General features: G+C 49.9%; 3 protein-coding genes across 5 annotated transcripts in view; 1 reads left to right on the top strand and 2 right to left on the bottom strand.

Moving 5' to 3' along the window:
- Positions 1-14,947, bottom strand: part of CYSRT1 (cysteine rich tail 1) — a 172,683-nt gene that overhangs the window by 127,811 nt on the left and 29,925 nt on the right. The window lies entirely within an intron of this gene.
- LRRC26 (leucine rich repeat containing 26) lies at positions 4,360-8,516 on the top strand. Of its 2 annotated transcripts, XM_069072730.1 has the most exons (3): positions 4,360-6,512; positions 6,728-6,963; positions 7,773-8,516. In XM_069072730.1, the coding sequence occupies exons 1-3, from the start codon at positions 5,885-5,887 to the stop codon at positions 7,833-7,835; spliced, it is 927 nt and encodes a 308-aa protein (XP_068928831.1). In that variant the 5' UTR covers positions 4,360-5,884; the 3' UTR covers positions 7,836-8,516. The 2 variants fall into 2 exon arrangements, with proteins under 2 accessions (XP_068928831.1, XP_068928830.1); XM_069072729.1 differs by lacking the exon at positions 7,773-8,516 and having other exon boundaries at positions 6,728-7,159.
- GRIN1 (glutamate ionotropic receptor NMDA type subunit 1) overlaps positions 7,303-14,947 on the bottom strand; it is a 39,623-nt gene continuing 31,978 nt past the window's right edge. The window contains exon 20 of the mRNA XM_069072329.1: positions 7,303-9,033. Within this exon, the coding sequence (XP_068928430.1) occupies positions 8,965-9,033 (69 nt within the window). The 3' untranslated portion in view covers positions 7,303-8,964. The remainder of the gene's footprint in view (positions 9,034-14,947) is intronic.

Here is a 14,947-nt window from a genome sequence, read left to right as displayed (position 1 = left end):
CAAGGGCCCTTAGTGGCCAAAGTCTGGAGAGGGTGCATCACTGGAAAGTTTGTTCCAGATTTGGTGAGTGAGCACTGTAATATTAACATACACCCATAAACACTTCCTGTTCCCTAGGAATAGGATTCTCTAGGATTTTTGTTTGGCTTGTTGCACCTCCTTCACCATAGACTTTCTTTCCTGAGTCAGTTCCTTCACTCCTAATAGAACTCCTAAATGGAGGCAGATATTTTATAGTTAGGTCAGAGCAACTGAAGAATTTGCTTTTAGGACCTTTCCAGTTCCTTGCACAATCATGTGGAAGGGATAGGGATGATAGAAGAAGGTTGATGAGGGAAGGACACTGATGGGACAAGGTTAATCCAGAATTTTGTCTGGGATGACGAAGAGATAAAGGAAGGGCATCACTGGCCTTGGGAGCAGCATGGGTGTAAAGGAATGGAGGTGGGAGAGCAGTATGTATTTTGGGGGCAGAAGACTCCAGTTTATGGAGGGTATAGATTGTATGAGATGAAGCAAATGAGATGTAAGCGAAAAGGGTCTGTCTTCCTAGAATTGTGTGAGTTGAGGTCAGTCAATCAAAAAGCATATTAAGCTCTTACTACATGCCAGAGACTGTGCTAAGTGCCAATGGGAGGAGTATATCCAGGCCATAGGGCAGAATGTCTAAGGACTCAGACCCTGACAAATCTTCAATGAAATGAGAATTCCTATTATTCAGGTTAGGATTTGTTTAAAGCTTTGCTACCCTGGCTCCCTAGCCCCTCCCCTTCTCCCTGTCCCTAACTACTTCTTCCCTTCTACTCTGGCTCAGGGTGACACCAGAGGCCCCAACCATCCAGGTCTCCTCTGTTGCCAAGCCAGTTCTTTTCACAAGCCAGCTGGCTGGGGGCAGATCCCCACAATTGTCCTCTTGTCTCAGACTTGGCAGCTCCTAGCTGTGGCTGTTTGAGGCAGGAAGGATAGGCAGGTACACTGTGTCACCCTGGCTTGGACCCAGCCCTTGTACCCTTCCCTAAGCTGCCTTATGAGGAAGTAAGTGCCTCATGCTGGAAAGGGACAGACTGGGGGATGGAGGGAGCAGCACTGTTACTCTCATTATAACTCATGATTTATGGAAGAATAAAGAAGTTCATGCCCTCCCCTCCTCTTCCCCTTGCCCTGAGCTCTCCTCTGAGGTTGAATCCATCGAGTAAGAAGTATACAGTACCTCTTATCCTTTTTTGAGGTGTGGGGGAACAGTGGTGACATTCTCCTACTTCCTAGTCCTTCAGGTGACCAGCCCGGCAGGAGGGCCTGAACTGGGAGGAAGGGAATTAGTCTGGCCCTCCCCCTTCTCGAGTTCCCACTGTGAGGTCAGCACCTTCCACCCACCCAGCCCTGCCCAGAGCTGTCCACAGGGCTGGGGGCTGGTCATGTTCCCCCAAGCCCAGTCTCTCTCAGGACTGGTTGGTAATATCCCATGCCTGCTGTTCTTGGCTCTCAGCACCTCTTCAGCTGCAGGTGCTCTGTGGCTTCCTACCAGTGTGACACTGGGCAAGTTACTGGACCTCAGATTCCTTATTTATACAATGAGAAGTGTTGGAGTAGATGATCTTCAAGGTCCCTTAACACCTCTGAATTCTGTGGAACCTTCCCTATTTCCCTCTACCCTTCCCACATTCCTGGCTGCCCAGCCTTGGCAATGAAAGGGTTCATGTCTATGCTCCCTGACCCTGTGACTTCCTGGTTCTGGTCACCCTTGCTAAGCTTCATGTCTCATTTTCTATCTCTCCCCACTTGCAGCCTTCCCTGGGCTAGAGAGAGGACGGTGAGAAGGATGAAGCCTATCCCCCTGAGGAGAAAGCCTATATGACCTACCTGCACTACCTCTAATTAGGGACATCAGAGTTTGGGGAGATTTAAAAAATTTCCCAGAGGGAAGGGGGGTTGGTTCCTTCCTCTCTCATTCTTCCCTCTCTTTTAACAACCCTCCCCCCATTTGCCTTTTGTTTCCTTTCCCTGGTTAGACTCTGTCTCCATTGATGGAAAGCATTGTGAGTGTGGTCTGGGGATCAGCCGGGAGGCCCTCACCACCCTGCTCATTGTCCTTGGAGGTGTCAGTGTGAGCTGCTTCTCAGCCCTGCTCCTTGTGGTCATCAGCATTATTCGTACCAAGAGGTGTGTGGGGCTGGGCCAGGAGCTGAGGAGGGGCTCCCAGTTCTCTCAGTTGGCAGGGGTGACAGGAGGAGAGTGGGTCCCATGGTTCCCAACCAAGCTGGGCACTGGCCATTTTAGGTCCTTCAAGTGGGGATCACATACTCTAGTCGGTGTTATGGGCAGCACACACAGTACTCAAGGGAGTGAATATATGGGGGAGGAGGGAGGTTAGATATGGGAAGATATGTAGAGAAATATGGGAATATCTGAGGGGAGGAAGAGGGAATTGTGGGAACGATGTGGGAGGACTGGGTGACATAATATGGAAGGGAGTATAAAGAGTATATGGGTGATAAATATGGAGGAGGGATTGGAATATAATGATAGGATATGGGGTGCTATTTGGATAATATGGGAAGATGGAATATAGGAACAAGCTGAGGATTATGCAGAGTTAGCATACATAGGGGGTGTGAGCATTATGTTGGAGTGTTCAGAATGGGGTGTAATATTATGTAGAGATGGAATATGAAGCTGGTATTAGGGTAATACCAGGGTGGAATGTTGGGATTATATGGGAAAGGGAAATAGAAGTTGTATAGGAGGTATATGGGATCTGGAATAAAGAAGTAATGTGAGCAAGAAAGGGATAGACTGTGGAGAGAACACAGGATGGAATATAGGACTCATATGGGGAATACATGAGGGAAGAAGGAACAAAGGGGTGGCATTTGGGGGCTTGAGGATGTGTGGGGGAGAGGTAGAAGAAATATCCTTCCAAGCTAGATGCCCAGTCCAGGGTCTTTCTGATCCTCGAAGTGGGTCAGTGGGTGGGAGAGGGGAAGGTTCTCTGAGAAAGTGGGTCTGCTCCACTATCTTCTCGTATCTTAGTGACTATGACAATGTCCTAAAGCACTGGACTCAGCTATATGGAAATTGAGTGAGCAATGGGGACATATCTCAGGGGAGCAGGCCTGCTAGGCTCTGCAGGGCTCAGTGTCTGGGCAGAAGGGGAGAAATTAAACTACTTCTGGTTCCTCTCTCTCCAAAGGGACATTAGATCAGGCTTCACTTACTGATGAACCCTCTTTTCTTGTGCACACATCCCATTGGTCCTCTGGAGGGGGCCAAGCTTCCTTGTACTAGGTCACTCTTGGAGTAGACAGTCTTCCCAACTGATGCCGTGATATGGGTCTTGGAACTGTAAGAGTCCTTTGCTAGAGGAAGGGCATTCGGTCCAGATGTGTTCCCTCCTTGCCCTGGACCCTCGACTCTGGCTGAAACTTTGCTCACTCAGTCATAGGACATCATCCCAGTGTTTAGTGATGGGGAGCTACTCTCACATGTGGCTGCCATCCCATTTTATACTACAAGGAGGCCAAAAACACATAGCACCTGTGGGAGTGAACCAGAAGAACATATTGCAGGACATTTTGTGGAAGGCAGTCCCTTAAATGTCCCATCAGAGAACTGTTTTATCAAGAGTTTTGAGGTGGTCGAGTTGCTGGAGGTCCCTAAAATCTTGGAGGAAGTTCTGGAATTTCCAGACTTGGAGAAGGAAGCAACATTGTCCTTTGAAGAGCGACTGTTGGAGGAGGAGTGAAGGGGAAGTTGGATGGGGGGAGGAGGAGACAATGGGGAGAGGGTAAAAAATGAATACATTCCTTTTTCTCACTGTCTGGGTATCCTGTGTCTGAGTCAGAGCCTGTATCAGTCTGTGTAGGGATCAGAGTCTGTGGGTATCTCCATCTGGGTTTGTGAAGTTCTAAATCAGCCTGGGAATTTGGGGAGTGTCATCTCCATCTTTTTTGCCTTGGCCACAATGGTGATGTCTTGAGATGGAGTGAATGCTAAACTCTAATTGTTCTTTTTACCACTAGTTGCTAAAAGTGGGGGCCTGGTTTGATTTTTATGGCTACCATTTTCTACCATGGCTCTTCCCCCTGCCCAAGCCCTATTGCCCAAATCCTTTGGAGGAAAAAACATACAATCCCTCCCTCCATCCCCTCAAAAAAGCATCTCCCCTTTCTGGAATGCCTTTCAACACACATAGCACCCTCCCTTCAGAGCCTCTTTAGCCTTAGAGACTCCTGATCTGCCCCAGGCTCAGCGCATGTTTCTCTAGTCTCCCTTCTCCTCCCCCTTTCTAGCCCCACCCAGCACAGGACAGGGTGTGCCAACAAAAGTCATAACACCTGTACATCCATGGGAGTCTGTCCAGATCCTGCTTCTGAGCAGCTGGAGGAGCAAAATCAGGGGTCTGGGCTCCCAGGACTGGAACAGACATGGTGGGAACAGGTTTAAGCTGAAGTAAAACTAGCTTGACATTCCTCCTACCAGCTAGGTCTTGTCATCACTCGTCTCACTGGGGATGGGCCAGTCCTTATCTCCTCCTCGCAACTGCCCATCTGGGGCCACTGAAAACATTCAGATAAACTAGCTACTTTTCATGGGCACAAAGAGATATGACACAGACACACAGGGAGGGATTCCAACAGACACAGGTCCCCAATTCAGACTCAGAGATAACTCGGACGATGATCCACACATAGGTTTGGGTATGTAGACGTGCTGACATACAGGCATACCCATTCTGGACATTCATAGACAGACACACAAATTTATACCCAGGAAAGAGCCTACACTGGAATACATAGCGTTTCATGCACAGAAGTCCACAGATCCAGTCACATATGAGTGAAGGACAAATTCCTGAGCAAGAATGAGGATGCCAAACAGAATCCTGCAGACATGCAGGTCCAAGTTTGCAAAGGCACATTTAGAGGGGCTCATGTAGGACAAAAGAAGATGTATGCAGACAGATGTGCGCAAGGAGACCTCATTTCAGGCCCTCTTTGTCTTCTTCTCCTTAGCTGTGCAGCCTAAGGAGGAAGGGCTGGGAATAGGGGTCCAAGTTCTGAGATTAGGTAACACCTAGAGGTTGGATCTGCCTCACACCCCTGCTGGTCCCCAAAGTGGGAGGACAAAGTTGTCAGACTACCTCCTCTCTGATAGAGGCCCTAGAGGTGGAGATGGGAAATTCCTCATACTTGTTATATCGGTGCCATCCTAGTTACCCCCTTGCCTTTACAGGGCAAGGAACTGGTGGGAATGGGTTGAGGGAGGGAAAAAAAAAGGAGCCCCTAGGTTAGAAGCCTGGACTGATCCCTTAGTTCCTTGATTTCAGCTCCCAGTCCTCCCCTCTTCTACCTGAGGGCCTTGTGCTTGAGGATCCTCCTCCCTAAATCTTCTCTCCATTCTTGAGTGGCCACAGGGCATAGTCTGGTTGGTGCTAGGAGCAGCACATTGTCTCTGTCGGAGGGCCCTGGGTGCTGCCCTATAGTGGGGCAGTTGGGGAGTAGGGCTCTCAGTTCCCAGCTTGGCATTGATTAGGACAGGTTAGGTGCTCCTGTGCTTACTAAGGGACCTAGCTGTGCTGACGTGGAGCTGGCCCCAAGCCCAGCAGGTGGCTGGTAGAGCTTCTGGGTTTGCTCAGAGCCTCACCCGCCACCCCCCATCTCGCAGAATCCTGTCCAGGACAGGATCTACAAGAACTTCTAAGCTGGTGAGTTAATATTTGTTCAGAAGAGTCAAAAGGGACAGATAGATGGGCAGAGAGCTTGGAGAGAAGACACCCAGAGGAATTTTCCCAAGCTAGGACCTCCTGACTCCCAAGGGTCACTTTCTGACTCAGGCTGCCCTGGTGAGCTGCTTGGGGGGTGGGGTGGAAGAAGGGGGCCCAACAATGACTTTCTTCTTTTCCTTCTTTTTGCTGCCTCTCATGCTGATCCTCTGCCCACCCTCCACCCCAGGTTCAGCCTGGAGCTGCCCTTCTGAATGTGTTTGTAGGCAGGATGGGCAGGTCAACTGCTCTGGGAGAGCACTGCACTCTGTGCCTAGGATTCTGGATCCTAGTATCCAAGTTCTTCTCTTGGACCACAACCATATGGACTTCTTGCCCCCAGGAGCCTTTACCCTTCTATCCAGGCTGCTCTCACTGGAGCTTCAGGCCAATGGATTACAGAGAATCCATGTGCATGCCTTCTGGGGCCTGAGGGTGCTGAAGTCCCTAGATCTAAGTGCTAATACTCTCCAGGCCCTGGAACCTGGCACCTTCCAACCACTTCAAGCACTCCACACCCTGTCTCTGGCAGGGAACCGACTGATGCGGCTAGAGCCCACATGGCTGGGTCCCCTGCCACTGCTGCAGAGCCTAAATCTGCAGGATAATCTGCTCTCTAGCATGGGCTCTGGGGTCCTGGACAGGCTGCCTGCCCTGCTTGTACTGAACCTCCATGGGAACCCTTGGGTGTGCGACTGCACCATTTCCTCCCTCTGCCGCTGGCTGCATAGACATACACACCTGGTCCCAGGTGAGGATGGAGGTCAGCTAGAAGGGGGGGGGGGATGGGACTCAAAGTCAAGGGCTAGAGGAGTTTGGGTGTTGGGGGGTGTGGAGGATGGGCTAACCAAGATAACAACAATCCTGGGATGGAAGTCTAACCTGGATGTGCTCAGTTCACGTGGGTTTTGAGGTAGTACCATGCTCCCTCCGCCATTCCCCACTCTCTCCCCATTGTGTCTCTAGGAGCCGAGTCCTTGCTGTGTGTGTCCCCAGACCGACTGACCCTCAGGCCAATGGCTGCCATCACAGAAGCCTCATTCAATTATTGTGCACAACCGCTGACCCCTTGGGATCTGGTGGTCATTACTATGCTTGGGCCAGTCTCATTTTTGGCCAGTCTAGCTGGCTGCTTCATCTTTGGTTCCTTGATCACTACCTTCCAGGCTCGACGTAAAAACCGAAGTGTTTGGTGCCATCAGGTGAAGAGACCCATCCCCCAGACCCTTGGCCTGGTTGACCCACCAAAGAACCCAACCACTAACTTTCCAACCCTATCCTGCTCTCTATGATTTCTGTCCTCTTCCTTGCATGGAGCTGAGCCTTCTGGCTTGTCCTATGACCCAGTACTTTGCAGTGAGGGACCTGAAGATCACCCCTCAGGACAGTTGTGCCCCTCAGTTCCCTAGGTAGTACATTCTTGGTAGGCTGGCACCAAGAGACTTTCCCCACCCCCAACCAACCCCTGATCATGCTTCAGATTTATGCAGGAGATGACTGTCCCCTTGGGGCAGGCATCATCAGAAAGCTGTCACAAAAACTGAGGCTCATAATGTTCAATTTGGCAACACCATGGTACATGCCTGTACATTAGAATGGTAAATATCTATACACAGGAATGTCATAAGCTTATACATAGGGATGGCATATGTCTGTACAGAGAAATAGTGGGTAACTATACACAGTAATGGTACAGGAATCGTTAGTGGGAGCAGCGTAAGCCTGTACAATAGGGACAGCACAAGCCTGTACATGAGAAAGGCTGTACAAAATAATGGTGCATGTACTGTGAAGAGGAACAGCATCTGTGTATGCCTGTACACAGAGATGGCTGGTGCACCCCTTCTATGGAGTGGCACACCCTGTATGTAGGGCTATCTCACAGCTGTACACAGGGATAGCCCACATGGGTGTGGAGTATTGGGAAGGAGGTGTGTGGCCTTGGGTCAGGGGAGAGAGGCAGGTGGTCAATGCCAAGAGGCAGGAGGAGTTAAAATCTTCCCTTTCCTAGGGGTTGGAGGCTCACCCCAGCTCTGCAGTCCTGGAGGAGGGATTTGGGGGATGCAAGAGGTGAGGAGAGAGGGACTTATTTCAGCTTCCAGAATCCAGTTCTCTTTCTCTCTAGGAACTGAAACCAAAATGGAAGGGGAGGGGAAATGGCAGAGCATGGCTGCCCAGTGCTGAGGAAGCCCAAAGGCTGGAGCATCGAGGCAGGGGTGGGGGTGGGGGTGGGGCGGCAGGGCAGCATTGGTGTAGAAATAGCAGGGCCAGCCAGGGTAGAGCCAAGCCAGCAGGAGGAAGGGAGAACAGGCCAACTCAAGGGAGGGGGGTGGAGAGGGTGTATAGAGAGTGAGGAAAACTGAACAGCTGGGGCAATGGTACAAACAGTTTGAAGAGAGGGTAGTAGAGCCAGCTGTAGGAGAATGGAGCTGGGGTCCTGGAGAGCAAAAGAGGGATGGAACTGTGTTGGGAGGGGAGAAGGAGGAGGGGGCAGCGAAGAAAGGGAGGGAACTGAGCTGGGTGGGGAAGATTAGGATAACTAGAGCCTTCCTTAGGGTTTTCTTTTGCTTCCAGGGATTAAAGCAGCCTGTGGGATGAGGAACACCTCTCCCCCCACAGCCTCTCCATGGCAAGACCAAGGTGATATTTATGCAGGGGTATAGTGGGGGTGGGGCAGAGTCTGCCCAGGAGACCACACCGCCTGGTCAACCCTGGCTCTTGAATAGTCAGACCACTCACATAACCAAATACCATACAGAGGGGGGATGCTGGATACCCAGAACCTGGGCAGGGTGGGACCCACCCTGGGACTTGAGATCAATTTGCCTCTCTGTCAGGCTGAGGATTCAGCTTGTCCCTCTCACTGTCAATCCCAATTTCAGGTCCTCTCACCCTTGACTTACAAGGAAGCTCCAAGTCTTGGCACTTGGCCCTACCTCCCCCTGTGCCTATTTCCAGCAGGGATCCTGCCCTCTGGGTGCCAAGATAGGGGTGTGGGGAGGAAGGGAGTCGGGGGCAGCAGCTGCCCCACAGTGCTGGGGAAAAGGCTGGGAGGGGGCAATGTGCAGTCACTGGGGGCCGGGAGGACAGGGGACGGGGGGCGTTCCCTCTGGCCTTCCCGAGCAGGACCCCTTAGTCCTCAGGCATCAGTCCTGACCAGCGCTCCTAGTAGTTAGTAACTAGGCCGGCGGCTCCGGGAGGCCTCACACCACGGTGCTCACCGAGGGATCTGAGAGGTTGAGCTGCCCTGTGATATCAGTGGGATGGTACTGCTGTAAGATACAAATACACAGACAAGGCAGAGGGGGGGTTAGCGCTTAGCGCTCCTGGGGAAGGGGCAGGGCCACGGGCCAGCACTGTGGTTGGTGGAGCCGCCCAGGGGGGGCACGAAAAGAGGAGTAGCAGGGACTGGGAGGGGTGGGGTGCGGCCGGCCCCATCCCAGGGGTTTCGGGAGTGGGGAGCAGCAGCCCCGGAGGGAGGGCCAGGGGGTGCCTCTCTTTCCCCCCGTCCCCCGTCTTGCTCCGGGGACTCTGCTTTGGCCAGGACGCTGTCCCGTCTGCGAGGGGGGGGAAGGGAGGGGCGCTAGAGCCGGTGCTGGGGGGCAGAGGTGGGTGGGCCGAGGGCGTCTCAGCTCTCCCTATGGCGGGCACACATCTGGAGCTGTCCCTCCTCCCTCTCAATAGCTCTTCGCGGCAGCACCGTGTCTTTTTGGTTTTGCAAAGCGCCGCGTCCACCCCCGGTGCTCTATAAATAAGAATCAACAATCAATACCCGCTGGCCTGGCACAGCTGCCCGGGAGCCCAGCCCCTGAGTGTCCCTTACCTCCCCCCAGCCCTTCCCTCGGGCCTGTCAGCGGGAGGGCGGAGGGGAGGCGGGAGGAGAGGGCGGGGCGGGCGGGGCTCTCAAGCAGTCAGAGCATTGCCCCTTCCCATCCCCACCCCTCCAAGCAGCACTTCCGGAGCTGAACTGACCCACCCACAGCCTCCCTCCCTATCCCTCCCGCTCCAGTTGGTAAAGAGGCCCCAGACTGACCACTGTCTTTCCCCAATCCTGGGTCCATCCCATCCCATTCTGAAGAAACCCTGTATACCCCGATTAGGCCCAGGACAGCTCCCGAAAACACCTAGGGATTCTTTGGTGGGGTGAGGGTTGTGATTTGGATTTGGATCTGGAGAGAGCTGAGGACTCACTGGCCTCTAAAGGAATCTTGGAGGTGCTTTAACGAATAAAGGCCATCTAAAGTGATGAAACTCGTTTGTTGAATCAATTCACTGCCAAACTCCTCAGAAAGATGTTTTCCTGCCACTCCCTCCTCAGGTTGCTCTGAAGGGTCACTGATGACCAGTAGACAAATCTATTGTTTTATTTCTCATCTTTGACCTTCCTGAGGTATTTGATGTTACTGGGGCCACTCTTTCCTCTTTGCAATTTTGTGTTTTGACCTTGGAAACATGACATCCTACTGCTCTGAGCTTTCTGAGTGTTACCTTGAGTTTTCCAGGGCTCCCCTTCCGCCTCTCACTATGCTGAATGTCTCCTAAGAACTATTATTGTCTCTTCTTTTTCCTTCTCTCCCCCCTTTTCTGTTTTCTTTCTCTCCTCTCTCTGTGCCATGACTACAACTATCAATTCTATGCTGAGGTGGTACCCACTCTCTCTCCATCTCTAACATGGTTAGACATCTCTGCATGGTTTTTTTCTCTTTTTTTCGAGGGGGAAAGGTAGGGCAATTGGGTTTAAGTGACTTGCCCAAGGTCACAAGGCTAGTTTTTGTGTTAAGTGTCTGAGGACGGATTTGAACTCAGGTCTTCCTGACTCCAGGGCTGGTGCTTTATGCACTGAGCCATCTAGCTGCCCCTCTGCATGATTTTTAAGACCATCTATGATCTAATTCCATACCATGTTGGATTTAGAGTCAGAGAACCTGGGTTCAAATCCTAGCTCTGCCATTTACTACCTGTGTAGCCTTGGACAAGTCACTGAACCTTTTTGTGCCTCAGTTTCCCTATATGGTGCCTCCATGTTAGACAATCTGGGTGTGCTCCAAAGTCAACCTCTCATTATGTGTAAAATGGCATGGGGCTAGACGACCTCTAAGACTTCTTCTAGTTCTAAGTCCGTGAACATATTCAATCTTCTCTCCCATTGTCTTGGTCAAATTGGTCTCACTAATCTTGGAGAGGGGCAAAAAATTGTAGCAGAAGGACCCTGCCAGAGGTGATTGACAGGAAACTGAAGACCTTTGCTTTTGTTCCCTTCTCCTAGAATGCCCTCCTCTCCCCTCCCCACCTATCTAAACCCTGTCTTTCATACTCCAGACCCATCTTGGGGAGCCCTCTCTGACCACTTGCTCTTTTTCTCTTCTTTGAAGCCATGCTGTGCAATTTAGCCCTTAGTCATATCTTGTTTCATGGGGTTTTGGTGCAACTGCCTGAGCCAGGATTCAGGCTTTCTGGGATTAGGGATCTTGTCTTATCTATCATTATATCCCTTGTAATGTTTTGCACACAGTAGGTACTTTGGCTCCTAGGTGATTTTGTCAGCCTTGAGGTTGACATGATAAATTTACAAGTAATCAGGTTGCTACCCTTGGTATTATTAATAGTACCTTGGTACTATTCTTTTTTTGTGTGTTGGAGTCTGACTTGGTAAGATTATTACTACCTGAGAATAGGTCAGGGCTCATATCTAGTCCTAGACCCAGGAATAATAATAAAATAACTAGCCTATTCATAGCTCTTTAACATTTGCAAAGCACTCTAAATGTTTTACCTCATTTGACCCTCATAATCACTCTGTGAGGCAGGTGTTATAATCCATATTTTACAGATGGAAACTGAGGCTAGAAGAGGGTTTACACAGCAAATGCCTGAGGCAGGATTCCAACTCTGGACTTCCTGAGTCCAATAGAGGATATAGCTTCCTATCATCTATCCCAGTTACCTGCCTCACACTGAGGACAATCTGGGACAGAGGCTGGAACTGTATGTAAAAAGGCCTTCTTTCCATAGTCTGTAAACTATTTCATGTCCCCCCAACCCTACTTAAGAGCTACTCCAGGACTTCCTCTCTGGCTTCTCCTCCTGCCCCACTACAAGTTTCCACCTGGGGCTAGTCAAGAAGTGAGTGCTCAGTGAAGACTGGAATTGAATGGGGCTCAATTCAATGATGAAAGCATCCTGGTATCATGGAAGGAAGCCTGGGTTCAAGTCCTGTATCGTACACTGACTGGCTGTGTGACCCTGACCAAATCACTTAATCTTTCTCAGCCTCAGTCTCCTCATCTGTAGAATGGGACTAATAATAATACCTACCCCTCAGGGTTATTGTGAGGATAGAATGAGATTTGATGTAAAGTTTTGCAAACCTTAAAATGCTATTTATACTAGTTATTATTGTTGAGTTGCGGCTCTGTTGCTTATAAACCATGTGACCTAGGACAAGTAACTAACTAATCCTCTGAGGTACCGATTTCTTCATTTGTAAAATGGATCTCTCTAGTTCCTTCCAGCTCTAAATTCTGTGGTCTTAGGAATGAAGAGGGATAGAGGAGGAGGGGGATTCTTAGAAAGGAGGGCATAGGAAAGAGGAGTCAGGGGAGGGATACAGAATGTCACTGAGGGATCTTTGCTAAGTAGGTTAGAGAATTAATGTCCAGGGCTATCTGTCCTAAGGCAGGATGGCTCCCCATCTATAGGCATCCCTTTTCTATGATACCTAGAAAGCCATGGTATATCTAATCTTTTTCTGCCATCTTTCTGTCTGGTATCTGAAGCAACTAGGTTAGAGTATGAGGGGTCAAATGGTAGTAAGAGTGATAGGCTTGGTGTAAGAATACCTGTGTTCAAATCCTGCCTCTTGCTACTACCTAGTTATGGGATAGTGGGCAAGTCACATATGTTCCCTCAACTTTAGTTTTTTCATAGTCAAACAAGCATTATAACTAACTCCTATCCTGGTTCCTTCATGTTGCTATTGCCAGGAAGTCACTTTGAAATTAGAGGTACACTAGGATTATTAGTCTCTGTGTTCAGAAAGCATTGTTGTCCCTGGTTGGGCCCAGTAGATCAGAGAACAACACATTTTTTTTTTCTGGATTAGATATTCCAGGAAGCAGGAACTGTAGGTCCCTTGAGAACTGTCCTTCCATACAACTTCCCCCAGGTCCCAGGGCCTTCACCTTCTCTCTTCAGAAGAAAGCAGCTGTTGGGGGTAGTCCCTTCTATGAGGCTTTAGGAGAAGAGGGTTGGTCTCTTTCTCAGCCCAGGGGCAAGGAGAGAAAATGCTTTTGCAGTCTACTCCACCCACCCCCATTTCCTTATACATACAGGAGGGGATGGGCCCAGCTAAGGGATGGAAGTGAGGGCCTCCATGATCATTCCCCAACATGAAATCCCCTAATTGCTGGTGAAGGAAAGTAGCTTTGGAAAACCCCAAATTCCAGTATGATGCAAACATTGAGCAATGCACCTTGGGATTCATAATTTCAGCCCTCCCAGCTGTCTTTGTGTGACCCCCATCCCTAACCCCATTTTGCCTTGTATCTTAACTACTTGTCCAACCCTACCTCTCCATCCTTGAGGTCAGGCCAGGGTAAATGTTTCCTTTGAGGAGTCTTGGACCAGGGCTGGGATGGAGTCTTCCCACCCCAGACCCCAGAGCTTTTAAGATAGGGTCCAGAATTCCCTAGCCTAGAACCAACCTCCCTTTCCCCTACTCTCTAACAGCATCCTTCAGAAATATTCTGAAAGGAACAGTAGGACCCAGTATAAGTTGAAAGCCAGTTTGGCAGCCCCTTAGGGCCCAGCCCCCCCCAAGACTTGAATCCCCCCAGTTGCCTGGCCTCTGGCCTCCCCAGCCCTGGGCCCCGACCCACACAGAGACCACATGGAGGATGCAACAGGCATGGCTCTGGTGAGACAGGTGAGACAGGCTCTGGGAGGGAGTGACGGGGATGGGCCAGGCAGGACCAGGACAGACGGGACGGGACACGGAGGGACAGTCATCACACACTACCCGATCTCTGGGCTGTGTGGGGCATCGAGGAGAGGACCGGCGGAAACCAGGAGAGTCCAAGAAAAAAAGGGGGAAAAAATAAAAAGCTGGTAGAATCTCCCAAATCGGTGAGAAGACTAGGAGGCAGGTCATCCCCGGCTCCCCAGGGCCCCTGGGCCAGGCCCAGAGACAGGCGCTGAGACTGACTGACTGACTGACTGACTGACAACATGAGGCAGCTTCAGGATGAGTGTGTGGCAGTCATGGGATGGCAGGAAAAAAGAGAAAAAGAGACAGAGACAGAGAAAGAGACAGAAAAAGAGACAGAGAAAGACAGAGGTGCAAGGAGAGAGACTCAGAGAGAAGCTATGACAGACAAAGAGTAAAAAGAAACAAGGAGAGATGAAGACAGGAGAGGGAGATAGAGACAGAAAATAATGAAAACTGGAGACAGATATAAAGAAAGAAAATGGAAAAACAGGGATGGATAGAAACAGAGATACAGAGGTACCAAGACATAAAGACTGGCAAGACAAAGAAAAATGAAATCGGAAATATTTAGAAAGGGAAGAAAGCAGAGAAAGAAAAAGAGACATCAAGAGGGGATAGTGAGACAGAACACAAGTTTTTTTTATGTTTCTTTTTCACTCATATTCTCCTTCTTGATACAAAGATAATTCAGTATGTAGACAGAGATGAGATGAGATGAAGACAATAGAAAACAGAGAGGCATTTTTCTAGAGATTCAAGCATGACAGAAAAACATCACAAAGAGATACGGAACAGAGAGAAGCCAATGGAGAAAGACCAAATGTTAAAGATGACACTAAGAGACAGAAAGGAGAGAGGGAGAGGAGTGTGGAGAGAGAGACAGGAAAAGAAAGGAAGAGGAATACAGAGAGGCCCAGAGGGATACAGAGAGATACACAGGGAGATAGGGATAAGAAACAAAGAACAATGATCTAGTGAAATAGGACAGAAAGACAGAAACAAGGACAGAAGAAAAAAGATATAGACTTAAAAAAGAGAAGCAAAGAATAGGGAGAGAGGAGATGGAGAGACAGAAAGAAAAAAAGGAAGAGAAAAGCAAGAGGAAGAGAGAGAAGAGAGGAGAGAGAGAGAGAGAGAGAGAGAGAGAGAGAGAGAGAGAGAGAGAGAGAGAGAGAGAGAGAGAGAGAGAGAGAGAGAGA

This window comes from Petaurus breviceps, unplaced genomic scaffold (genome assembly GCF_028583685.1).
Source record: "Petaurus breviceps papuanus isolate PSGF00001 unplaced genomic scaffold, PetGlider_PUasm1.0 90847, whole genome shotgun sequence".
NCBI lineage: Eukaryota > Metazoa > Chordata > Mammalia > Diprotodontia > Petauridae > Petaurus > Petaurus breviceps.
The sequence above is the reverse complement of the archived record's forward strand: the minus strand, read 5'-3'. Positions and strand labels throughout refer to the sequence as shown.

Excerpts from the sequence above, each read along its gene's own strand:
- LRRC26 (XM_069072729.1), top strand. The coding sequence starts at position 5,885 with ATGACTTTCTTCTTTTCCTTCTTTTTGCTGCCTCTCATGCTGATCCTC. Across the intron at positions 6,513-6,727 it reads ACATACACACCTGGTCCCAG|GAGCCGAGTCCTTGCTGTGT; the intron begins GTGAGGATGGAG and ends TTGTGTCTCTAG.